The sequence below is a fragment of the Oryctolagus cuniculus genome, chromosome 2 (assembly GCF_964237555.1).
Source record: "Oryctolagus cuniculus chromosome 2, mOryCun1.1, whole genome shotgun sequence".
Classification (NCBI taxonomy): Eukaryota; Metazoa; Chordata; class Mammalia; order Lagomorpha; family Leporidae; genus Oryctolagus; species Oryctolagus cuniculus.
The window spans coordinates 147,575,508-147,602,245 of NC_091433.1; the positions used below are offsets into that span (position 1 = coordinate 147,575,508).

The following is a 26,738-nucleotide window of genomic DNA, read 5'->3' on the forward strand; positions in this document are numbered from 1 at the left end:
ATTATGGACATGTTTCTGTGATTGTATAGGTATATATAATTTTCTTTATGGCTATTTAAGTCCTTTGTACAGATTATCCCAATTTTATTTAATCAAAATCACATGGTTTCTAAAACATTTTCAAAATTTAAGATTAATTATAGCTTTCTGCTGTGGGAAAAGTACCTGTCAATATACTGGAGTAGTGTTCTTCTCATTTCTTTATCTAACTGCAGGTCAAGTGTTCACATTAGAATTTGTGTCCCTTATTAGCCTACTTTGTTAATTGCATTTAAAGACATTTTCTTCTTGGTTGATTCATTTCACATGTCCATTCTCCCTACTCATGTATGCAAATATTTAGAATTTTGAAGAACTTTAATGTGCTGAGCCTTCAATTTGCCATTATACATGGAGAAAATGAGTTTTACCAACAGGTTGTCTGAGTTCACATCTGGGTTCTGCCACTTACTAATTACGTGATCTGGGTTCAGTCATGTGAGATACTGGTATTGCTGATCTGAAAGCATTCCTCTCACTGGGTTTTAATGACTAAGAGAGATAATGTTATATAAGCTATAAGCAGTGTTTGACTTAATTAAGTGCCCAATAAATGTTAACTCCAGAATTAAAATGATGTGTTAAGATTGGAAAATGTAGATCAGCAACCTGGAAAAACATTTCTAAAGTATCGTACGAGACTTAAAAAGTGTGTAGCTTTTCAGATTTTTCTTTAGCTCCTCTCATACAGTTACCATAATGAGAATTTATAATTGGTTGAAAAACTGTAGGAATATGGGCTTATTGTTTTCCTAAAGTTTTAATAATGTCTGCCTCTGAAAAAAATGTTTGTTTCAAAGTTCAATTCAAAAGACTGGTATGAATAAAAATATTTAGTCCTCCTTCTCCTCCAGCAATTTGGATCTAAAAAAGAAAAGAATATTTAACTTGAATAGTTAAATAGTTCCAGTAGGAAGATCTCATTGATTGGGATCCACTGATTGGGAACAGTGAATGCAGAACTGATGTGTATCTTTCTATTAACTATGAATTGTTAGTTTCTTCAAGGAAAGAGAGATTAGGTGACTAATGTCCTTTATTGATGGTTAAACAGACATGCAGAGAGGTTGGAATCTCATCCATAGTTACATAGTTTAAGCGCTAGTACTAAGATGTAGTTCTGGGAGACCAGGAGAAGCACCTGGCTCCTGCCTTTGGATTGGCGCGGTGTGCCGGCCGCAGCGCGCCAGCCGCAGCAGCCATTGGAGGGTGAACCAATGGCAAAGGAAGACCTTTCTCTCTGTCTCTCTCTCTCTCTCACTGTCCACTCTGCCTGTCCAAAAAAAAAAAAAAGTTCTTTTGACTCTCAGTCCTGATTTTTTTCTCTCCTCTACATTATTTACATATAAATCAAAGATTAAAATAATTCTTAATTATGTGTTAAACCAGGGCTGTAGTGTAGCGGGTGAAGCTGCCGCCTGCAGTACCGGCATTCCATATGGGCACTGGTTCGAGTCCCAGCTACTCCACTTCTAATCTAGCTCTCTGCTGTGGCCTGGGAAAGCAGGAGAGGATGGCCCAAATCCTTGGGCCCCTGCACCAGTGTGGGAGACCTGGGAGGAAGCTCCTGACTCCCGGCTATGTATCGGCGTGGCTGCAGCCGTTGTGGCCAATTGGGCAGTGAACCAGCGGATGTAGGACCTCTCTCTCTCTCTCTCTCTTTCTCTCTCTCTCTCTCTCTCTCTCTCCTCTTCTCTCTCTTTGTAGCTCTGGCTTTCAAGTAAATAAATAAATCTTTAAAAAAAAATGTGTTTAACCTGTTTGGACAGTAACTATTACATAAGATAATTCAATGAAGACAGTAATCTATATTATACTATATATCTCTCAAGTTAAACTCAATGATTTCATAATCAGGTTTTACTGAGTGATTTTTAATGAAGGAAAGAATTGTGAGTACATATGTATTTATTAACTTAGTACCAATAGTGATTTTGAAGATTAATAAGTGTTTTGAGCACTTTGAGAACCAGAAATTGTTAATGTATAGGAGCATTTGTACATACCAAAATAGATTTGAGTTGTATTTTACCTGCTGATTATTTTAGGCTGTCAGCTTTCATTTACCCTATGATAGTGAAAACTTGGATAAATTTTAAATCCTTTTCTAATGTGGTTTACAGAGTAATGTGTCTATAATGTAACAATGTGATAGTGCAGTTGATTAAGTTATAGATTAATCATAAAGTTGAATTTTTTTCTTTATAGTTGCTTTTTTTTTTTTTTAACTTTTATTTAATGAATATACGTTTCCAAAGTACGAATAATGGATTACTATGGCTTCCCCCCCATACCGTCCCTCCCACCCACAACCCTCCCCTTTCCCACTCCCTCTCCCCTTCCATTCACATCAAGATTCATTTTCGATTATCTTAATATACAGAAGATCAGCTTAGTATACATCAAGTAAGGATTTCAACAGTTTGCTCCCACACAGAAACATAAAGTGAAAAATAATAGATGATTTTTTTTAATGATGATGAAATCAGATCAGACCTATTGTCATGTTTAATCCCAGTGAGAGTCAAGTTGGGAGTTGATAGTTTCTATTCTTTTCTTTTCTTTTTTTTTTTTTTTTTACAGAGGATCAGTTTAGTATGCATTAAGTAAAGATTTCAACAGTTTGCACCCCCATAGAAACACAAAGTGAAATATATTATTTGAGTACTCGTTATAGCATTAAATCTCAATGCACAGCACATTAATGACAGAGATCCTACATGAGGAGTAAGTGCACAGTGACTCCTGTTGTTGACTTTACCAATTGACACTCCTGTCTATGGCATCAGTAATCTCCCTATGCTCCAGTCATGAGTTTCCAAGGCTATGGAAGCCCCTTGAGTTCTCCGACTCTTATCTTGTTTAGACAAGGTCATAGTCAAAGTGGAGGTTCTCTCCTCCCTTCAGAGAAAGGTACCTCCTTCTTTGAAGACCTGTTCTTTTCACTGAGATCTCACTCACAGAGATCTTTTGCCAGAGTGTCTTGGCTTTCCATGCCTGAAATACTCTCATGGGCTTTTCAGCCAGATCTGAATGCCTTTAGGGCTGATTCTGAGGCCAGAGTGCTATTTAGGGCATCTGCCATTCTATGAGTCTGCTGAGTATCTCACTTCCCATGTTGGATCACTCTCCCCTTTATTTATTCTATCGGTTAGTGTTAGCAGGTACTAGACTTGCTTATGTGCTCCCTTTGACTCTTAGTCCTTTCATTATGATCAATTGCGAACTGAAATTGATCACTTGGACTAGTGAGATGGCATTGGTACATGCCACCTTGATGGGATTAAATTGGAGTCCCCTGGTATGTTTCTAACTCTACCATTTGGGGCAAGTCAGCTTGAGCATGTCCCAAATTATATATCTCTTCCCTCTCTTATTCCTACTCTTATGTTTAACAGGGATCACATTTCAGTTAAATTTCAACACTTAAGAATAACTGTGTATTAATTACAGAATTAAATCAGTCATATTAAGTAGAACAGACAAAAAAACTAAGAGGGATAATGTATTAAGTTGTTCATTAACAGTCAGGGCTATGCTGATCAAGTCACCGTTTCCCATAGTGTCCCTTTCACTTCAACAAGTTTCCTTTTTGGTGTTCAGTCAGTTGTCACCGATCAGGGAGAACATATGGTATTTGTCCCTTTGGGACTGGCTTATTTCACTCAGCATGATGTGTTCCAGATTCCTCCATTTTGTTGCAAATGACTGGATTTCGTTGTTTCTTACTGCAGTATAGTATTCTAAAGAGTACATATCCCATAATTTCTTTATCCAGTCTACCGTTGATGGGCATTTAGGTTGGTTCCAGGTCTTAGCTATTGTGAATTGAGCTGCAATAAACATTAGGGTGCAGACCGCTTTTTTGTTTGCCAATTTCATTTCCTTTGGGTAAATTCCAAGGAGTGGAATTTAAAAACCCAGATAAGCAAATTGATAGTGACTGTGAAGCTATTAATAACAAATAGCAGACCTGACATTAAGAATTTCTTAAATGCTATGTACTATATTAAATGCTTTATATTAATAATGAAAACTCTTAATTCAGATCTCAGTTAATGAATCCCAACGTTGCAATGAGATCTTTCCTGTTTAAATACACATCTTATAAAGATGAAGGATTGTAGTGTAGAAAGGTTTAGTGACTTCCTTGATGCCACATAACTAGTAAGTAATGGAGCCCTTGTTTACATCCGTGTGATTCCACCCTAGAACCTGAGTTTATCTGGACTCTTGAGGAGCCTCATGGGCAAGAATTTGGGCTGACTTTATCATTACTTCCTACCCTGTCACTGAATCCTGTTAGTAAAAGATATCAGAACCAATCCTAACATACAAACATAATTAGTTCTGCACCTTTAGATTGTTTTCATTCTTCAGAATCAGCTCAATGTTTATTTCGTAAAGTCTGTTTAAACTTTCTTCCAATTTTTCCCATCCCTGGGTCTTATGACAGTGAAATAGTCTTTTTTTTTTTTAACCTTCATTGACTTAACACAAAAATAGTGTTTTAGAGTTGGATAAACCTTTCAAGAAAAATGCATTTCCCCCCATTTTCAGGTTTTCTAATTCATTCTACTAAATTAAGTTTCATGAAGAGTATCGCCTCAGTGTATACTGAATGTCAGACAACTGTTAGCATTGCTGTTGTGGTCTATTTAATATGGCATTTATAATGCCATTTTGACAATGTATTGGTACGATAGTAGAAACTTTCTGTGTAAAACTTTCTGTGTTTTAGGTTTTTTTTAGCAGGTTTGACAACATAAAGTTGGGAAAGATTGAATAGTTGAATTTGAAAATAAAGCTATGTAAATTGACAGCTTTCAAACCAAATTATATTTAGGAGAATGTAATATATTTTGTTGAATCTCTGCCATGTGCCACAGTGATGAGTATTTAAAATACCTTCTTTAGTACTCATGATGTACACTAATGGGAATTAAGGGTTTTGTAGTAACACCTAACTTTGTACATTCACATACATTGTTTTCCCCCACAGAAGTACCCCTTACAGTAAAGTGGTAAATATACTTTAGAAAAACTAAGGCTCAAAACCAAAATAGCCTGTAAAAATGGGATTTTTCTTTGATATTTCCCCTTTATCTTAAAAGTTAACTGGTATTTGAGGTTCTAGTTAAGAGCATATCCAAATGAAGGAGTCTTCAAAAATTTGGAAATGCATATTATGAAAAGCTATTTGAAAATTTTTGCACCAAAATAAATAGTTTTTTTTTCTTTTTTTTTTCTTTTTTTGACAGGCAGAGTGGACAGAGAGAGAGAGAGAGACAGAGAGAAAGGTCTTCCTTTGCCGTTGGTTCACCCTCCAATGGCCGCCGCGGCTGGTGCGCTGCGGCCGGCGCACCGCGCTGATCCGATGGCAGGAGCCAGGTGCTTTTTCCTGGTCTCCCATGGGGTGCAGGGCCCAAGCACCTGGGCCATCCTCCACTGCACTCCCGGGCCACAGCAGAGAGCTGGCCTGGAAGAGGGGCAACCGGGACAGAATCCGGCACCCCGACCGGGACTAGAACCCGGTGTGCCGGCGCCGCTAGGCGGAGGATTAGCCTAGTGAGCCGCGGCGCCGGCCAATAAATAGTTCTAATTCCATTTTTCCACAAACTTTTCAAAGTATCCTTGTTGTTACTATACTATAAAGTTTTTTGTTTCTCCCAAATGTTCACGGTTCAGAGAGATGAATTATTCCTAACTTATGAATTCAAGAGCTCTTTGGTATACTGTAGAGGTCCCTTTGGATTGAGTATAATCTGATCTTGACACCAGAGGCCTGTTGTTATTTGATTCCCTTGGTGGCCCTGTGACCACAAACCAAGAGTAGACTTGCTAAGTTTGGCTTTGTCTGAATCCTTACTATTAATAAACATTATATAACAGTGTAATACATATAGCTTTTCTCTTTTCTTTGACTCCTAAATTTTTTTGACATGACTATCCACTCTTCTAGGGAAGTAGTAGCTTTTCAGGTAACTGCCTCTGTCTTATGTTTGGTAGGCATTTTTCTGTTAATGATGACTTAACTTAAATTTTTTAGTTTCTCAGAGATCTTGAGAGCAGAACTACAAAGCTTTTGTGTGTAGTTGTCAAAGTTTTAATTTTTAGCATTTTTAAAAATAATGATGTCTTTATGGCATTGAAATAGTTAATATATACATTTTAATAAATGTATATGTATTTTTCCTACTACTTGAATATATGACATCCATTTGATGAAGAAAATGCACCAGATGATTTAAAGTAGCCTTTTGTTTTGGATTACAGGTCTGCCTGCTTGAGGCATTTAGCAAGACAGCACAGCCAGAGGGACTCAGATATGCAGGGAATAATTTGAATGAAAAACAGTTGATGGTAAAAAATAAAAATAGACGCAGGTATTGTATTAATATATAAAAGAGTGTGTTTAAACATAGCTCATGAAGTTAGTGCTTTTTCAATATTTTAGGCTTGGGTTTTAATTTATCTAGTGGCCTTTTTATAGATGTGCTGAATACAAATGAGTGAAATGTCCTAATTTCAGATTTCTTCTTTTTCAATTTTTAGTTGTTGACCTCCTCTACTGGAGAGACATTAAGAAGACTGGAGTGGTGTTTGGTGCCAGCTTATTCTTGCTGCTTTCATTGACAGTATTCAGCATTGTGAGTGTAACGGCCTACATTGCCTTGGCTCTCCTCTCTGTGACTATCAGCTTTAGAATATATAAGGGTGTGATCCAAGCTATCCAGAAATCAGATGAAGGCCATCCATTCAGGTGAGATGTTTGAAAAACAAGGCACACATTGGCAACAGTGTAAACAGGATTAGTATTGAGACTTCATTTTCTTTATTGTTTAAAGATAATTGCAAATATTTGCTAAAAAGCTATACAAAAATTGTCTACTTTTCCAAAGGTCATACCAGAAGTTCGTGTCAGAAAAAGATGCTGTTTATATACTGTAGTTTACATCTTTTTCTTATTATGGAATATTGATATATTAGAAATAGGTATTTCTTACCTAATTTGAGTTTAATGTTTAATAATATTTTATGATTTGTAAGGGGATATATTTTCTTTATTGCTTACTTTTTATGCTCCCTAAAATGAAATACTGTTAGTTGTTAACTATCTTTTCATTAGTAATGTTTTCCTGTTATGCTTTCCCTTCCTGACTTTGTCTTACTATTTTCTTTATCTAGTTCCTTCTTATTTCCTAAGGTGTTACTTTTTCTATTTTCTTCTGTAGAGCTTTATTTTAGTACAGCTCTCAACTGTTATCTTTTGCCTTTGTTTTCACAAGTATACTCCAGCATTAAATATCTAGTTGCTATTGTGACATACCTCAGACTGAGTTTTCTGCCTCCAGTTCACATGCCATGTTTCCCCTTTTTCTTTTAAATAAAGATATATTCACATGCTATAAAAATCAGTGGTTTGTAGTATATTCATAGGATTCTACAACCATCACCATCTAATTCCAGAAAATTATCATCACACCAAGAAAACCTCCATACTTACTAACAGTTAGTTACTCCCTGTCCAGCTACTTTTAACCACTAACTCATCATGATCTTTTTTCTCAAATTTATTAATTTCTACTAGTAACATACCCCTTGTCCTAGTTTTCAAGCTTCTTTCTTCCATGTTACCTTGCTTTCATTTCATATAAAGATGTTCACTATATTTAGTCGTTTTCCACTGCTTCCTCATTCTGGACTAGGAACCCATGAACTTATAGCTATGGCCAAATCCAGTCTGCTACTTGGTTTTGTATTTAAATAAAGTTTTATTGGCATACAGCTATTTAGCTGGTTCATATTATGACAGAATTTAGTAGTTGTGAAAGAGACCACATGGATTTCTGGGGCTAAAATATTTAAAGTAAATATTTGCCTATCCCTGGTTGGTCTCTACTTGTTGACAGATTGATTTGAGGTTACATCAGATTATTTCAGATCTTACAGATGTCAGATTCTTTTTTCTCAGATACTGCTTTTATCTTACTTTTAGGCAAGGGGATTTTCTGTTTATCACAGCATGAAATCCAAATATTTGTCTTATTTCTTATTTACTCCTATGATTTAGTGCTCATTTGTGTGCTATCTTCCTTATAGCCCCTGATGCCCCAACATGTTGTACTTTTAATTTGGTTCTGTGTTTCATTCAAGACCCAGCTCTTTGAAAAAGGCTTCCTTAACAACTGGCCAAAAATACTCTGAGAATTCCTTCTTCTTTTTAAAATATTTTATTTATTTGAAAGATAAAGCTACAGTCAGTAAGAGGGAGGACAGAGAGAAAGGTCCTCCATCTGCTGGTTTACTCCCCAAATGGCCACAGTGGCTGTAGCTGCACCCATCCGGAGCCAGGAGCCCCCTCCAGGTCTCCCATGCAGGTGCAGGGGCCCAAGTGTCTGGGCCATCTTTGACCACTCTCCCAAGCCACACAGAGAGCTGGACTTGAAGAGGAGCAGCTGGGACTAGAAGTGGTGCTCATGTGGGATGCCAGTGCTGCTGGCAGAGGATTAAACTACTGAGCCACAGCGCTGGCCAAGAATTCCTTCTTAACTGCACAGTGACTTTGAACTGTTTTCTAACTGATTTTGTTTATGCACAACATTTTTTCCTCAAGTTATTTGTGAGCATTTAAAAACCACTTTGGCAGAGCAAATACCTGTTTATCATAAAAAAGTATGTACCTTCCTAAACCATTATCCAGTTGATATTTAAAGATAAATTGATTTTCAAATTAAAAAAAAAAGACCTACGTAATTATTGTGATTGTCGAAATAATTTGGTTTTCTCTAGCTTTCTCTTAGTGATGAAGTAGTGATGTTACATAGCTTTGGGAGAGAGACTGGTGTTGAATGGCTGCTTTGTGTCTGTCCTTTTATGTAAATATTTAATTTTCATGATAACAATGAGAGAAAGGTAGTATTACTTCATTTTCAGAATGGGGAAACTAATTTGGAATTCAGGAATTTGAAATTTCTGCGGTATCTACCATAAGTCATTAGTGTTATTTTTAAAATTCATTATATTGAAATATGTAAAAATATTGTCAATTCAAAACTTTTAAATTATTTACAACAAATTTTAATGTCATTTGATTTTAAAGAAAATTTTTGAAAGACTAGTAGTTTCTTTATTCTTTGTTTCCATCTTACAAACATACTTTATTCTTAGTTCAAAGGGCTTTTACAGTCATTATAAAATAAATTCAGCCAACATACCAATTTAAACCTGTTGGACGGTTTTCCTAGTTGACCAATCACACTAGGAAAGATGCAGTCCTACCATTCTTATTCATTACTGGGAAAGAGTGATGGACAGTGCTGGCATTGTATTAGTAACATAAAAATGCCAGTTGAATTAAGGTAAATGTCTACAAGATGTCATTGTGTGCTGTCTCTGCCTTCTGGTCAGACATCTTTAAAAGAACCAACAGGAGTGATGTAAGGCAGCAGAATACCAACCAAGGTTATTTCATCCACTTCTAAATTTTTCAATGCTGTATAAATGCTGTTTTAAAGGATAATGAGAGTCGGGACTGGCGCCGTGACTTACTTGGTTAATCCTCCGCCTGCGGCACCAGCATCCTTTATGGGCACCAGGTTCTAGTCCCGGCTGCTCCTCTTCTAGTCTAGCTCTCTGCTGTGGCCCGGGGAGGCAGTGGAGGATGGCCCAAGTGCTTGGGCCCCTGCAACTGCATGGGAGACCAGGAGGAGGCACCTGGCTCCTGGCTTCGGATCAGCGCAGTGCCGGCCATGGCAGCCATTTGGGGAATGAACCATTTGGAAGGAAGACCTTTCTCTATCTCTCTCACTGTCTAACTCTATTTGTCAAATAAAGAAGAAAAAAAAAAAGGATAATGAGAGCCTTTTAGTAGTTCTGTTTTTTCTACATAAATTAAAGGATGGAAATAGAAGGTACCCCTCCAAAGCTTTATTTATGCAGTTACAGACAGAGACAGAGACATAGAAATCTTCCATCCAAATGTCTGCAATGATCTATCCAAAGCCAGGAGCTTCTTTGGATCCCTGCACCCATATGTGAGACAAACACTTGGGGCATCTTCTGCTTTCCCACGCTCATTAGCAGGAAGCTGGATTGGAAGTGGAGCAGCCGGGACTTAAACTAGTGCCTGTCTCCTTACTTTTTTTTTAAAACTAATAAATAACAGTTGTCTAGTAGTGGTTTAGACCATTATACTAGTATATTCCTGGCCCATAACAGGTTATACTATAGGAGGAAAAAACATACACGTATATATATTTCTATTTCAGGGCTGGATATGGTAAATTCTTCAATAATAATATAAAAGAAAGTGTTGCTTAATGTATATAGGAGTGAGAGATTACATTAGTGTCTTAAGGCATCTTGAGTATCACATGAGGTTCCATGTAGGGTACGATTTGGGATGAGGCTGACTGACTAGATAAGCTACCACCAGAGGTGAGAGGGAGAGCACTATGGATTGTGATGACTGTATGAGGAACAAAAGCATTGAGATTGAAAAATGTTTAGTGAATGGCTCATTTCAGACTGCAGCAGGGAGTAATAGGAATTAAGGTTAAAAGATTTAGGAAGACTCTGGAAAGTTAGAACTGCCAAATCACAGAATGTTTGAACTTAAAATTATGTTGGAAAGTGTTTCTCTCATCTACAGAATTGGACCCCTCAGAGCCAAGGTAGTTAACGTTTGGTACCAGGTCTTTACCTCCCTCTGAGTTCAGCATAAGTACATTGCACTATCCATGGTAGCTCAAATAAGGCTAGTCTGTCACTGGTTGATAGAATAGGATGCAGCCTATTTGGAGAGTGAAAAAGTATTCCAATTTGTATGTAATAAGCACTTAGAGTGATGGCACCATGAATAAAAACAAGGAGACATATTTGGTGCAAATCGCTATGGCAGAATTAGGGGACAAGGAGTTGCCTAAAAGTATTATCATTCTATTATTGAGTAACTGGTGTGCAGACATGGGAAAGGGGGCTGAGGGACTGGGTATAGAACACTTCCAACAGGTGGAAGAGAAGTACGTGGTGTTTTACACTAGCAAGATAAAATGGCTTCTTTGAAACAGCAACTATAATAAAAGTTTTTTAGATCCCTGCTAATTTGACATTTTTACAGTTGTATATTCTTAAATTTACTAAATCCAGCCATCTCAGTATAGAGTAGGGCATTTAGATGGACAGTAAATACTATGTTTTATAGGGATTGCCACTGTAGTTTTGATAGTAATTGTATAATTTGGTACTTGACAGTGGAACAGTTTTTCTTGAAGATTAGGCTGACAGAATGTAGGATTCGGAAATGAATAGGATCTTGGGTAGGAAAAGTTTGTAAGTCTCTGGTAATATAACTCTGAACATGCTGATCTTGTCTGATCTTGGAAGCTAACCAAAGTCAGGCCTGTGTAGTAGTTGGATGGGAAGAAAACTTGATCAAAACCTTTAATTATTGTTCATCAAGTGGATTGTTTTGGTGCTCATTGGCTTTAAGCACTTTAGCTACTGAATCTTTATGATAATCTCTGTTTTATAAATGAGCAAACTGAGGTCTGGAAATAAGACCAAATAACTTTGCAGAGTTACACAACTAGATAACCAGTAGCTGAGTTTGAAATTTAAAGTCAGACCAGTCTGGCTTCAAAGCAAAAGCTTTTTCTATGCAAGCCAGCCAACGGTGTGTATCAGTGAAATAGTTCTTACTTGCTGAATTTTTATATTGTCTTTAATTTGGAAACAATCGACTTTTATCATAGAAGGTTTTATTCATCTGTTTTGTAAATATATGAGGGGCTTCAACCAGTTCATGGGAAACATGTATTATCTTTTAATTCCATTTATCCATGGACCTTTTGAAGCCCCCCTCATAATCGTTGATTGACTTTTAGGGAGAAAAATTGCTCTAATCAGTAACAATTTTTTCTAGGGCATATTTGGAATCTGATGTTGCTATATCTGAGGAGTTGGTTCAGAAATACAGTAATTCTGCTCTTGGTCATGTGAATTGCACAATAAAAGAACTCAGGCGCCTCTTCTTAGTTGATGATTTAGTTGATTCCCTAAAGGTAAGTTTATTTTGCTTTTTGTTTTTGACATAAGTAGAATTAGTGTCAAAAGAGTTAAATGTAAAATTCTTTTTCTATATATAAGTAATAAAGTAATATTGAAATCACATTACCGTAAAATTATGTTTTAAAGTCAATGCAATAAATATTTAGGATGAAGGAAAGTGCTGTAAGGAGAATAAATTATAAATTCATACTTTTGGAAATTATAAAGATTAAAAATGAGAGAACATTAAATGGAATATTGGCCATAAAGATTATTTAACTCATTTAATACTGGATATGATTTATTTTGTTTGACATTGTTTGAGAGTCTAGCACTTGGTTTCTTAGTTTATATAAATTCATACATATAAGTTATTTCATATCTTGGACTCATTCTTAAAGAGTGTTTATTCTGAAAAAGGTTTAACACTCTGAAATACCTCAATCTGCACTTGGTAGTTGGAGTTTTTCTTTAGTTTTCAGATCTTGCTGCATAGCAGCTGTTGGAAGTCTACCTTGCAAATGAACTTTCCCAAAGTTATTGCTGCCCCCCTCTAACCAAACCACTAGACCACAGTCATGTAATTTGAACCCTGTGCTGGAATTGTAGTCCTTTTCCTTTATGCAGAACTTGCCATTTGTGTTGTGTGTGCTGTTGCTGTGACGCTACCTAAGAAACATGCCTTTTTTCTGTCTAAACCTGCGTGGAAAGGCAATGTGCTGGTAATTTTGCTTTTTCAAGAGAAGTGATCTAGTTTGCAATTTATCAAACTGGCAAAGGATGTCATAGCAATAGGATGACTGGGTCTTTCGACTCAGGCAAACAATTTCTTAATTAGAATAAATTTACATGCTTAAAATGCTTTTTGAAAAACAAGCATTATACCTTTTATAAGCTAGTAGATAAAAACATCATTTCCAGCTGTATGATGGGTAGGAAGCCCTTGATAATTTAGATGTACATTCTGAAAATGTACAGAAAGTCTTTCTTGATAAAACTTGTGTTTTTGTTGCATGAGAATTTAATTGTATCCTCCCTGATGTCCTTGTATATAATAAGTAGCACAGATTCCATCTGTTTCACTGAGTGAGGGTGCTGTATAAATACAGAATGCTGGCTTAAAATATATCACTCTTGACCCTTTATAAAAATGATTGATAGTATTACCTTTCTGGAGAGAGAGTTCTTTAAACATTCGCCTTCTATTTATTGCTACACTTACTGCTTAGAATTTTTGTTTAAACAGAGAGCATTTTGAAAAGAAAACGGTTTTCCTTCCTTCTAGGAGTAGATTTTGTTACTTCTTGCCTTTTGGCCATAGCAACTGGTAGAAGTCATACTCTTGCCCTAACGCAAGCAAAATATTTCTTTCAGTTACTCTTTTTTTTCTACTTTTTTTAAAAAAGATTTATTTGAAAGAGTTATGACAAATCTTCCATCTGCTGGTTCACTTCCCAAATGGCCACAATGGCTGGGGCTGTACCAGGCAGAAGCCAGGAGCCTGGAGCTTCCTTCTGGTCTCCCATGTGAGCACAGGAGCCCAAGGACTTGGGCCATCCTCTGCTGCCTTTCCAGGCACATTAGCAGAGAGCTGCATCAGAAGCAGAGCAGCCAGAACTCAAACCAGTGCCCATATGGGATCCCAGCACTCCAGACAACAGCTTATTCCACTGTGCCACAACACCAGCCCCATCTGCTTTTTCAGTATAAAGAAAGAATCCTTACTATATTCAGGCTGATTTATTTTGCTGTATTCAGATTTAAAATCCATGAAATTTGCTAATAAATAACCCTAGTTTCCAGTTTCTTGATGACTTTATGGTCTTAATTAAATGACACTGAATTTTTTTACAAGAACCAGTTTTGTATTGAACTTAATTCATTTTTGTGTACCTAGGAAAGGGGAAACTATCCTACTTTGAAGAAAATTCAGTTGAAATTATTGTCATTTAGAAAAGAGACATTGTATTGAGCTCTGTGACATATAAAATAATAGCATTAAAATAAAAATGTGAAAGGTTTCTCTGTAACTCACTATCTTCATAAATGAAAGATACATTTAGTACCCTCAAATTTGTATAATCTACAGTTTTTCAATTGAGGATCACAGCTATCACTACTGTTTGAAAGACTTCTCCCCAGAAAATGAACATTTTAGAGCCACTCTTGTAGCAGGTGACAATTATTCTTTTTTTTTTTTTTTTTTTTTTTTTTTTGGACAGGCAGAGTGGATAGTGAGAAAGAGAGACAGAGAGAAAGGTCTTCCTTTGCCATTGGTTCACCCTCCAATGGCCGCCGCGGCTGGCGCACCGTGCTGATCCAAAGGCAGGAGCCAGGTGCTTCTCCTGGTCTCCCATGGGGTGCAGGGCCCAAGCACTTGGGCCATCCTCCACTGCACTCCCGGGCCACAGCAGAGAGCTGGCTTGGAAGAGGAGCAACTGGGACAGAATCTGGCGCCCTGACCAGGACTAGAACCCGGTGTGCCGGCACTGCTAGGTGGAGGATTAGCCTAGTGAGCCGCGGCGCCGGCTGACAATTGTTCTTTTCCATGATTTTTTTTTTTTTAAGCTTTATTTACTTTCTTGAAAGTTACAGAGAGGCAGAGACAGAGAGAGAAGTCTTCCACTCGCTGGATCACTCCCCAAATGGCTGCAACAGCTGGAGCTGAGCTGTTCTGAAGCCAGGAGCCAGGAGCTTCTTCCAGATCTCCCATGTGCGTGCAGAGGCCCAAGGACTTGGGCCATCTTCTAGTACTTTCCTAGGGCACAGTAGAGAGCTGGATCAGAAGTAGAGCAGCCGGGACTCAAACCAGCACCCATGTGGGATGCCAGCCCCTTCTTTGATTCTTACATCTCTTTTGGTAGGGGAGGGCAGAATGGGGAAGAGCCTGTTCTTTCAAATATGATCTAAAGAAATAACCAAATTCCAGCACTCATCGGTACTGTTGTAAAAAGTACAACAGGTTAAACCACTGCTTGTGAGGCTGGCATCCCATTATCAGAGTGCTGGTTCCAGTTCTGACGACTCCACTTGCGATCTAGCTCCCTGCTAATATGCCTGGGAAGCTAGCTCATGATGGCCCAAATACTTGGGACCCTGCCAGTCATGTGGGAGACCAGTATGGAGTTCCAGATTCCTTACTTCAGCCTGGCCCAGACCTGGCCGTTCCAGCCATTTGGAGAGTGAACCAGTAGATGGAAGAGCTATCTCACGATCTCTCTCTCCCTCTCTCTCCCTCTCTCTTCCCCCTCCTTCTCTCCTCCCCCTCCCTCTCTCCTTCTCTCCCTCCCTCTCTCTCCCTCTCTCCCTCTCTCCCTCCCTCCCTCCCTCCCTCTCTCTTCCCCTCCCTCCCTCTCTCCTTCCCGTCTCACTTTGTGTTTCAAATAAATCTTTAAAAATAATGAAATAAAAAAGCCCTGACTGGATATGTTAGGTATCAGTGTGTCTGGTCTGGGTCTTCTGATGGTTGACTTGGGCAAATAAAAATAAAAAACATGTTCTTCCCTAGAAAAGATTTCAGGTGTCTGTAGATTGAACAACCATTTATTTCCTACGTAAACAGGATGGGCAAAATCATGACAGAATATTTCTAAGCTCATTCATTAGAACTCAGTTCAGTTAGTGTAACATTTGATTGCAAGCAAATGTTTTAACCAGTCCTCCAATTTTGTTTAAAAGCTCTGTTTCTTAAAGTGGGTATGTTCCATTAAGTGCCAGGCATAAAGTGGAAGAAGGTGATCATTAAAGAAGGAGGAATGTCCTTTGATAATACAGAGGAAGCTGGGTCTATTTCCTTTCTTGGAGAATCTAGTGTGTATAATGAGAAGCTGACAAGAGGCTGATAACTTAAACCTAGTAGTATTTGTCAACTTTGTTTAAATAGTACTGGGAAGCTAGTGTACTTTGAGAAACACTAGTGAGACATACATCATAAGATAGTTGAACCAATTGAAACTACATAGGGGGGCCAGCACTGTGGCATAGCGGGTAAAGCCGCTGACTGCAGTGCCAGCATCCCATATGGGCACTGGTTCGAGACCCAGCTCCACTTCCGATCCAGCTTTCTGTTGTGGCCTGGGAAAGCAGTCAAAGATGGCCCAAGTTCTTGGGCTCCTGCACCCTCTTAGGAGACCCGGAGGAGGCTCTTGGCTCTTGACTTTGGATTGGCACAGCTGCAGCCATTGCAGCCAACTGGGGAGTGAACCAGCGGATGGAAGGCCTCTCTCTCTCTTTCTCTCTCTCTCTCCGTCTGTCTCTGTGTCTCCTTCTCTCTGTGTAACTCCGACTTTCAAATAAATCTTAAAAAAAAAAAAAAAAAAAAAAGAGAAACTACATAGTTAAGATTTAGTTCAGTTTTTGTGATTAACCTGTTAAAGGATCTTTAATATGGCTCTTGGTTAAAAATAGTGGTTCTCAGTGTTTGGCCGCACATTGGTATCACTTGGGGAGCTGTGAATTTACTAATACCCAGGAAAATGAAGGGGTATGGATGGGTTCCATCCCCAAAATTCCAGTTTCCCTGGGAATACTCCCTGAAGAGTTGTGGTTTTTTTTTGTTTGTTTGTTTGTTTGTTTTGTTTTTTTGGACAGGCAGAGTTAGGCAGTGAGGGAGAGAGAGACAGAGAGAAAGGTCTTCCTTTCCGTTGGTTCACCCTCTAATGGCCGCTACGGCCGGCGCACTGCACTGATCCGAAGCCAGGAGCCAGGTGCTTCCTCCTGGTCTCCCATGCGGGTGCAGGGCCCAAGCACTTGGGCCATCCTCCATTGCACTCCCAGGCCACAGCAGAGAGCTGGAAAGGAAGAAGAGCGACCGGAACAGAATCGGCGCCCCGACCGGGACTAGAACCCGGGGTGTTGGCGCCGCAGGCGGAGGATTAGCCTAGTGAGCTGCAGCGCCGGCCTTTTTTTTTTTTTTTTTTTTTTTTTTTTTTTTTTTTAAGAAAATGTTGTGGCATTGCCCTGTAACTCCTAGGCTGTAACATGCACCCACATACACACACTCACAGACTTACACTCACCCACCTCCCAATTATAAAAACATGTCATGCCATGGTCCCTCATACACTTGGCTTTGGGGCTAATTGAAAAAGGCTCTGATCTTTATTATAAGATTCCTGCCTTTTGACACCCTAAATCCCAAGAAGTCATCTAATAGTTTTTTTTATTAGGGACTAGGAACAGGTATTTTCAGCAGAGATCTTATTTTTCTGTAAGATGGTTTTGGATACGGAAGACTAGATTCTGTATGGCAGTAGGCCTGTGGCTTTCAGTTAAAAAGTATGTTAAAATGTTTTTTAAGAAAATTTCTAACTGTAGTTGCTGCCTGAATATGTCAGGCAACCATATTGTTCCAGAATACAATCTTAAGTCTGAAAGCAAGTAGAAAAAGCTCTGAGCTCCAGAAATAGCTGACCCAAAAAAACATTAACATGTAGCCCTCGGGCTCTGATGCAGCTGTTAACATACACATTTTGACAGTTTCCTTTTAGATTTCTTTGGCTCACAGAAAAGGTAGCAGGGAAATGTGCTGGGGAGGCAGAGTCATCCTAACGACCGAGTCGGGAGGTGTCAGAAAAGGTGACATCTCAGTGCTTGGGAATGCAGAAACATTTTGAAATTGTCAAAGTAATTTTTAAAATTTTATTAACTAGGCTGGCGCCGCGGCTCACTAGGCTAATCCTCTGCCTTGCAGCGCCGGCACACCGGGTTCTAGTCCCGGTCAGGGCGCCGGATTCTGTCCCGGTTGCCCCTCTTCCAGGCCAGCTCTCTGCTGTGGCCAGGGAGTGCAGTGGAGGGTGGCCCAAGTCCTTGGGCCCTGCACCCGCATGGGAGACCAGGAGAAGCACCTGGCTCCTGCCATCGGATCAGCGCGGTGCGCCGGCCGCAGCGCGCTGGCCGCGACGGCCATTGGAGGGTGAACCAACAGCAAAGGAAGACCTTTCTCTCTGTCTCTCTCTCTCACTGTCCACTCTGCCTGTCAAAAAAAAAAATTTATTAACTACTCTTCCTCCATTTTCCTTAAAGATATTTCCCCATCCCCAGTTGAGCCAACATAAATCTGCAGAGCTCTTTAATCACGTGTGTGGTACACAGTTAAGTTTAATTCCCTTATTCCTCTGGAGTAAAGACAAGTAAGACATGGCCCTTGCCTACCATCAGTATTTGCCAGATCTTCATTGCATTTGGGACTTTTTTGCTCTAATCTCATTACTGCTTTGATTTACATAGTTAATATGTGTTGGCTATAATGTTGCAAAGTAATTTGCCATGGACCAGCATAGAGTTGATAGTCCAAAATGAGAGCTGCTTGCTTGCCTCTTTAAGGTAGTATTTCTTGACCTTTGTTCTGCCTTGCTATCGCTAACATGCACACATGTGATGGATTCCTGGTAATTACTGTAGTGGCTTTACAGTGTAGCACAGCAGGTCGTAGTCAGTCATACCTAACATCGTGGTGACCTGGAGTAGCAACATGATTCAAGCGGTGATCTTTATGTCATAGTTGTTTCTTCCTGGGGATAATATGAGTATTCAACTTTTGTATAAATGCGTTAAGTATATAACTGTAAATACATAAAGCATAGCAACTGTCATAGATTATTTTTAATTAGTTGCTATTATGTAGCAGTTGAAGGAATTGTGTTTGCTGGAATGCTAGTTCTCCACCTCTTTCTCTTCTGATCTTGTCTGTGTTCTCAGAAATCCCTTACCTAGTATTTTTGTTTTGGGCTGCTGCTGTGTCAAATTAACTCCAAATGTAGCTGCAACATTAGGAAATTCTGTGCTAGCATATAGAAATGTGAATTTCTGGTTTTGTTTTAAAAAGATTTATTTATTTGAAAGGCAAGAGTGACAGATTGAGGGGCAGATAATCCACCTGCTGGTGGCGCCAGTGCTTTAGCATAGTGGGTAAAACTGCCACCTGCAGTACCTGCATCCCATATGGGCTCCAGTTCGAGTCCTGGCTGCTCCACTTCAGATCCAGCTCTCTTCTATGGCCTGGGTAAGCAGTAGAAGATGGCCCAAGTGCTTGGGCCCCTGCATCCACGTGGGAAGACCCAAAGGAAGCTCCTGGCTTCGGATTAGCACAGCTCCAGCTATTGGGGTCATCTGGGGGAGTGAACCAGCGATGGAAGACCTACCTACCTACCTCTCTTTCTCTCTGCCTCTTTGTGACTCTGCCTTTTGCTTTTCAAATAAATAATTTTTTTTAAAAGAGTGACAGGTGTGGGGGTGCATGATCCATCTGCTGGTTCACTTCCCCAAATGGCTACAACGGCTGAGCCAGGCCAAAGCCAAGAGTCAGCAACTCCACCAGAGCACTTAGACTATCTTCTGCTGCTTTCCAAAGCACTGTTAACAGGGAGCTGGATCTGAAGCCGAGCAGCCAGGACTCAAACCAGTGTTTTGATACGGGATGCTGGTGTCGCAAGCAGGAGCTTAACTGCTGAGGCACAACACTGGCCCCCACTGGTCTCGTTCTTAAAATGGGAAACATTTGGTAACATGGGCCTGAAGTTCTTGCATGGCCGCATAATTTTGAGTTGGGGTACCGGTGCTGCCTTGAGAGAGAGAAGGCAGATACCTGTTTGCCTCAGTCCTCACCAGTTATCCTCATGCATCTATGTCACTTGTCTGGCCGCCAAAACTGTGGAGGCCTCCCTCTATTCTCTTTGCTGCCGGGTAGCCAGGCTTTTAGGAAACGGGTTCTGAAAGGGGCAAATAACATTCGAGTCTCTTTGAGGGCTCAGGTGTGAGGACTTGGGCTTCAGCTTCTCTTGTGCACTCGGAATGTGGTCTTGCCAGTGACTGAGGAACAAGTAGAACTCATTTTTGTGTATGCTGTTCTAAGAAACTTGTCATGGAATGTGTAGGTTATTGCTAAAACAATTTCTTTGCAACTGTGGAAGGCTGACTCTTTTCCCTATAGAGTTTTGGATGATGATGGATGAAAATAGCTTCGTTCCTCTGAGGTAAACTTGCTTAAATTATAGTTTCTGCCAAAGAAGCCTTAAACTATGTGAGAAGGAAAAGACTGGAGTTATCCTTTGAGCTTTTCTACCAGAGGTTCCTGGAACAGTTGCTAAGAACATGGAAGCAATTTTTTTTTCTTTCCAATTGACAGGTGTTAAGAATGCCTGACATTTACTCACTGGAACATTAGTTAAATTCAGTTGTAGGGGTGACAAGAGTGTTGCTATTTTTAGAACTGACAGTTGGTGCCGGAATCCATAGTGTCTTCTTAATTCACAATGTAAGTGTACTTATTCAAGTTTGAACACCTTAATTAATGCTCAAAACACAGCTTATGGTAAGCACTCAGATTTTTTGAATGAATGAATATATACTTTAGATCAGAGGTAGCCAACTACTACCTATCTGGCCCATGACCTGATTTTGTTCAGGAGCCAGGAATGGTGCTTCATGTAAGTATTTTTTAGAAGATTGTAAAAATAGCAAATAACAATGTAAGATTTTATGTGGGACATAAAACCTACAGTTTTTACTAGTTAGCTCTTTCCAGAAAAAAATGTGCTGATCCTTCCTTTAGCTGTTGGAGGTGCTACTTAACCCCCCTTTTCATTTATTACCTAATATTAAAATAAAAATTACGGGAGATGGTGGTAGGATGCTGTGACCTGCTATAGAACCGACATGTGAAGGCTTTGAATTTGGAAGCCAAAGAATTGCAGACAATGACTGTGCTTAGAAGCCTTTAAGAAGTGCTTTGGGCCGGCACCACAGCTCAATAGGCTAATCCTCCACCTAGCGGCGCCGGCACCCTGGGTTCTAGTCCCGGTCAGGGCACCAGATTCTTTCCCGGTTGCCCCTCTTCCAGGCCAGCTCTCTGCTGTGGCCCGGGAAGGCAGTGGAGGATGGCCTAAGTGCTTGGGCCCTGTACCCCATGGGAGACCTGGAGAGGCACCTGGCTCCTGCCTTTGGATCAGCGCGGTGCACCGGCGGCAGCACGCCAGCCATGGCAGCCATTGGAGGGTGAACCAACGGCAAAAGGAAGACCTTTCTCTCTCTCTCTCTCTCTCTCTCACTGTCCACTCTGCCTGTCCACAAAAAAAAAAAAAAAAAGTGCTTTGAACACGACATTGAGCCCTTGTACTCTACAATGTCACAAAATTTCAGACCTGGAAGATTACTTCCAAATCTTGTCTGACCATCTCATGAATAAACTATGGAGAGTAAAGGAAATAAAAGGTTTTTCAAGATGAAATCAATTTTTAGAAGTAAAGCCTTTGCTCAACTGCCTTATTTGGTTAAGAAAAAAAAGAGTTGTCAGTTCTTTGCAATCCCCAACTCCTTGAGGGGGCTCTAAAATCAGGCCCAGTCTGTCCAGTGATGCATGTCTTAGAGGCCTCAGTTGACCCTGGCTATGAGAAAATCCTGAAACTGTATACCTGTCAATAAAAGTTTCTATTCTTTTTGCCACTTTTAATGAAATTAAAAAAAAAATATATATGAGAGGCAGAATTAGAGGTTTTCCCATCTGCCAGTTCACTCCCCAAATGGCCTCAATAGCTGGAACTGAACCAATCCAAAGCCAGGAGCTGCTTCCGGGTCTCCCACATGGGTGCAGGGGCCCAAGGACTTGGGCCATCTTCCACTGTTTTCCAGGCACATTAGCAGGTAGCTGGATCAGAAGTAGAGCAGCTGGGAATCAAACCGGTTCTCATATGTGATGTTGGCATTGCAGGCGGTGGCTTCACCCTTACACCACAGCACTGGCCCTGCCCCCACTGCATTTTTAACAAACACTAATTTACTTATGCACTAGTTACCATTTTAGACGCCTTACAAATGTTAACTATTTCTCTTAACCTTAGGAGGGTAGAAGCGATATTTTTGGTACCTGAAACCTAGTTTCTGTAGTAACACTCTGCCTCGTTATTGCTTATCAGATGCCTGAGATGTTAATGTTTGAATTATTTAGTTCAGATATCTTCAAGCATTTAGACTTGGTAACTTTAAGGTTATAGCTAATTCTCATAGTACCTTTTCAGTCTTCGCATTTAAAAACTAAATTTTGTAAGATATAAATGATGTTAGAGATCTGAAGGTAGTGTGTCTTTGGCACATTCCCTGATCTCAGAAAACAGAATTAACCACTTGTTAGTGTGCTCCAGGGAAAAATGGGTCAAATCTACTAATTGTTTAATTGGGATTTTGAAATTTTGAACTGAGACTTCAAAGGGAAATATTTTAATGTACATCAAATTTTGATAGTAGGTTGGCATTTAGATGGCATTCTTACATTAGAAAACTTAATTTTTATTTGAATTTTTTTACAGTTTGCAGTGTTGATGTGGGTATTCACCTACGTTGGTGCCTTGTTCAATGGTCTGACTCTTCTGATTTTGGGTAAGTTGATAAAAGCACCAGCATGAAAAATGGTAGAGAAAGAACAGATATGAGAAAACAGGCATTTTAGTAGAAAATAATCTTATAGGGAGATTGTGATCTTTCTATAAATTCCGATACGGATACTCAGTTTACGGAAAGGCTGTTTAGCTCCTGGAGACTGCTGCAACTACCACAATAAACAGATAAAAGGTGGCCTTAGCTGATGGGGCAGTCATACAGCTAACCAGGGGCACCTGTAGTAAAACGTTGTGTTTCCTCTTTCAGCTCTGATCTCACTCTTCAGTGTTCCTGTTATTTATGAACGGCATCAGGTAATTTCTTACCTGTTGATTGCAGAATGCAGTGCTCATCCTATTACATAGCAGTACTGGTTTTTTAAGCCTTTAATTTGTGAATCCATAGTAATGGTTAATACAATTCTATAGCAATAGAAGTTCTCTTACAACTCCTTTTATATCTCTCTTTTAGGCGCAGATAGATCATTATCTAGGACTTGCAAATAAGAATGTTAAAGATGCTATGGCTAAGTAAGTAGTTAAAATATATAAGTTTTGTTTTTTAAATAAAGATAAGGTATGCTGGATTTTGAGACTGGTGTTCCATTTTTTACATTGTAGGCATTGAATAGCAAATCGTCAGACTTTAAAGGGTAACATTGGAGCAAAGTATTTTTTTCTAACATTTGGATCATTAATTTCTAGTTTTACTAGATATATTTAAGACTTTACTTAAATCTAATTTTTGGAGCCAAGGTGGCAAAATTATAGCTTATAACATGTGGCAGCCTTAGTTTGTCCTTATATAAACTGAATAATAAATGAAAAATTATTGAAGGATGGCTTTTCAAGGGGCAGAAAACAAGATATTTACATTGACTGTTCCTCCTTTCTTTCTCATTTGTAGAATTCAAGCAAAAATCCCTGGATTGAAGCGCAAAGCTGAATGATAAACAATAGGAATTCATCTTTGAAAGGGGGGTGTTTATTTGCTTACATGGGGGAGGGTCAGGGAAGAATGAAACCTTGACATCACAGTGCAGCTTCACAGATCTTTATTTTTAGCAATGCACTGTTTGAGGAAAAATTACCTGTCTTGACTGCCATGTGTTCATCATCTTAAGTATTTGTAAGCTGCTATGTATGGATTTAAACCGTAATCATATTTGTTTTTCCTGTATGAGGCACTGATGAATAAAAAAAAGATCTGAGAAAGCTGTATATTACACTTGGTTGCAGGTAGTCTTGCTGTATTTTTGGAAAGTTGCCGAGAAAGTGGAGCTGGAAAAAATAACCCTTTTCACAGTTTGTGCGCTGTGTGTGGTCTGTGTAGATTGATGCAGATTTTCTGAAATGAAATGTTTAGACGAGAACATACCACTAAAGCAAGAATGAAAAAGCTTGCCTTTCTGATATGTTCTAGGTGTATTGTGAATTTTACTGTTATATTAATTGCCAATATAAGTAAATATAGATTATATATATCTATCTATATATAGTGTTTCACAAAGCTTAGCCCTTTCCCTTCCAGCTGTCCCCACAGTGCTTGATGTTTCAGAGTCATTGGTTACCATGTGTAGTTCCAAAGCACATAAGCTAGAAAAAGAAAATATATTTCTAGGAGCACTACCATCCTTTTTCAACATGAGACAATGCCATACACATAGAACTCTGACATAAACTTCATTGCACCGACTTACTTAGTTAATTTTGTCACAAACTCTGAATCTGTGGACTGAACCTAATGCTTCCAAAAATGTTGTTTGCAAATATCAAACATTGTTATGCAAGATATTATAAAATGGACTTATACCGTTGTGGTTTAAGCTGTACTGAACTAAATCTGTGGAATGCATTGTGAATTGTAAAAGCAAAGTATCAATAAAGCTTATAGACTCAAATGGATGTGGTATTTTGGTTTCGTGAAACTGCAGTAGATCAAAAGTGTACACAACTGGTAGACTTTGCTTCAACCAGTGAGTGGTTCCTTGTATTTGTGGAAAGATTTTCGGCTGATGGTGCAGGTGTGTTTACTTTGGATACTTTGAAAACAAAGAGCATGCTTACATAATCAAATTTATTTGACACATACCAAAATGTTTTTACAGTAGGCATTTTATACAGTAAGTGAAAATAAATTCATGCACCAGTATTTAAACATATAGAATACAGTACAGATTTATGAACATACACAAAACCATATATAAATGCTTACAAATAAGATTTAAGAAGGTTTCTTGACTCACGGACACTATTGCTCTTTAAATATAGTTGTACATGTCATCAATCAATTCGTTGTTCTTCCATATGGTTATTTCAGCGCGAGACTGGATCAGTATGAAAGGTCAGTAGTACAATATATTTAGGCAGACATGATTATCACTCAGTGTCATCAGTAACATGGTTACAGAAAACAGGACTGCAGAAGGACTCTACTATGGGCCCCACAACCTATTAGTGGATTAATGTAAGGCATTAGTAAACTGGCATATAAAAATAGCTTAATGAGTCATCTAATCCATTAGAATGCTGAAGCACTTCTGTGGTAAAATGTTGATCTATTATTTACTGAAATGCTTCATTTTACCTTTTTTCTAAAATGGCAAATGGCCAGGAACTGAAGATCCAGAATTTTAGTTCATTGAATGGAAGGTGTCTGTGTGCCAGAACCACCAGTCCACTCACCAACTTTGCTTTCAGTGAGCTGCATCCACCCTGCCCTGTCATCAGCAACTGGGCTACGTGGAGAGTGTGACCAAAGGGGGTTAAGGATGGCGTCAGGGTAATAGTGTGCAGCTTGCATTCTGTCACACAGCTAATTCTGAGGAACTCTTAGATTTGTTTGGGTGTATAATTTTGTCGAATACTCCTTGAGTTTAGAGGTTTGGTCTGCAGAGTTAACCTACATAGTTTTAATTGTAGCAAATCAATGGAGTCCAAACAAGGCATAACCACAGGTCACCTCATTAATTACCATTGTCAGATTTAACAGGACCAGTCAGCTCATCCACCTGGACCTGAGTGTGTTTGTTTTGTTTTTAACTTGAGTTTTGTAGTAGAGCTTTGTTTTAGTTGAATTATATTTTGGGTTTTGGGGGTTTGGCACTAAACATAACAAAAATTAATTCTGATCCCTTCTGGGCTCAAGTGATGTTTTTCATTTAGGAAGCCAAGACATAAACATAGGACATGGGTGACAGACTAGATATATCTGCTAAGGGTCCTGTAGCCCTCCTCAGTTTTGAAATTTTAGCACCATAAGTAGAAAAGAGATAATCTGTGGGAAGTGAGACAGCAGCCCACACAACTGGAAACTTTCAAAGGCACTTAATGGATATAAAACTCGGCAAAGGAAACATTAAAAAATTAAGTTTCTCAACTTGTTTATACATGGCTCATTTGGTTTTGAAAGCTAAATGTGGAGAACAGGCTGTCGATATTTCGAATACTCAGGTGCATCGAACTTAAGCTGTCTTGTCCAACTTGTAAAAATGAACATTCATAAAGTATATAGAAACATAATAGCAAAACATCTTTTGTAAAAGTTTTGATGCAAATTAAAAGCTACATCTTGGTTAGGGGAACTGAGGCTTTCAATTTTGTTAATGGGCTACATTATCACACAGGGTTTCTTTGCCAGTGTAGTTAGTGTGTGTCATTGTTAGTAGTTTCAGGAACAGGCAAGCAATCTAACATTGTAAAACTTTACCTTCCGGGCATCCCAGCCTTGGAGAGTCCAGATCATGAGAGCAGTCCCTAAGCGCCAGCAGCAGTCTGAGCTTGTGCGTCCCTGCAGCATCATAGGCGTTTCCCAGCAGCCAGTGGTGAGGCCGTGCCTGGCCTCTGCAGTTGCTGGGTGGTAGCAGCAGCATTAACGGAAGAGGTTTCTGGCGTTACAGACATCGCCACACAAACACACTGTAAGAACAAGCCAGCTGGTTATTTCGCATGGCTAGCCACAGTCTTACCAAGTACTTGAGACTTGAATGTTTGAATTGGTCTTGCCACCAATTACAGGTGCATTGCTCTTTTTCATTTAAAAAAGTTGTGTTTGGTTTGCTTTCACTCCTTTGGCAGCTTGTCTGCTGAATGTGGTAACTGCTTTTGGGCATTTGACTTCATGCTCACTCCTGTGCCACTGAAAAGGTTTTATCAACACCACTTGAGGCGAAGAGCCCTTTCGAGTATTCAGCACAGGGCTAGGGATTACAGTACGTTCCCAAGCCTAGGAAGTCCCGTGGGCGCTGACCCCCTCTAAGACTTTTATAGGGAACAGAA

General features: G+C 39.3%; 2 protein-coding genes across 15 annotated transcripts in view; one reads left to right on the top strand and one right to left on the bottom strand.

Annotated features, from left to right (window-relative positions):
* RTN4 (reticulon 4) overlaps positions 1–24,361 on the top strand; it is a 75,197-nt gene extending 50,836 nt beyond the window's left edge. For 5 of the 6 annotated variants that reach the window (XM_070069111.1, XM_070069114.1, XM_070069115.1 and 2 more), the window contains 6 exons: positions 6,595–6,802; positions 11,966–12,104; positions 22,392–22,461; positions 22,729–22,775; positions 22,933–22,991; positions 23,368–24,361. In XM_070069111.1, coding sequence (XP_069925212.1) covers positions 6,595–6,802; positions 11,966–12,104; positions 22,392–22,461; positions 22,729–22,775; positions 22,933–22,991; positions 23,368–23,410 — 566 coding nt within the window. In that variant the 3' untranslated portion in view covers positions 23,411–24,361. Of the gene's footprint in view, positions 1–6,594; positions 6,803–11,965; positions 12,105–22,391; positions 22,462–22,728; positions 22,776–22,932; positions 22,996–23,367 lie in introns of all 6 variants that reach the window. The other variant, XM_070069112.1, reaches the window with a different exon arrangement.
* The window catches only part of EML6 (EMAP like 6), a 388,832-nt gene that overhangs the window by 37,767 nt on the left and 324,327 nt on the right, over positions 1–26,738 (bottom strand). For 5 of the 9 annotated variants that reach the window (XM_070069105.1, XM_070069107.1, XM_070069106.1 and 2 more), the window contains one exon: positions 23,445–26,378. In XM_070069105.1, coding sequence (XP_069925206.1) covers positions 26,354–26,378 — 25 coding nt within the window. In that variant the 3' untranslated portion in view covers positions 23,445–26,353. Of the gene's footprint in view, positions 1–23,444; positions 26,379–26,738 lie in introns of those variants that run through there. The other 4 variants (XR_011386640.1, XR_011386638.1, XR_011386639.1 and 1 more) reach the window with 3 other exon arrangements.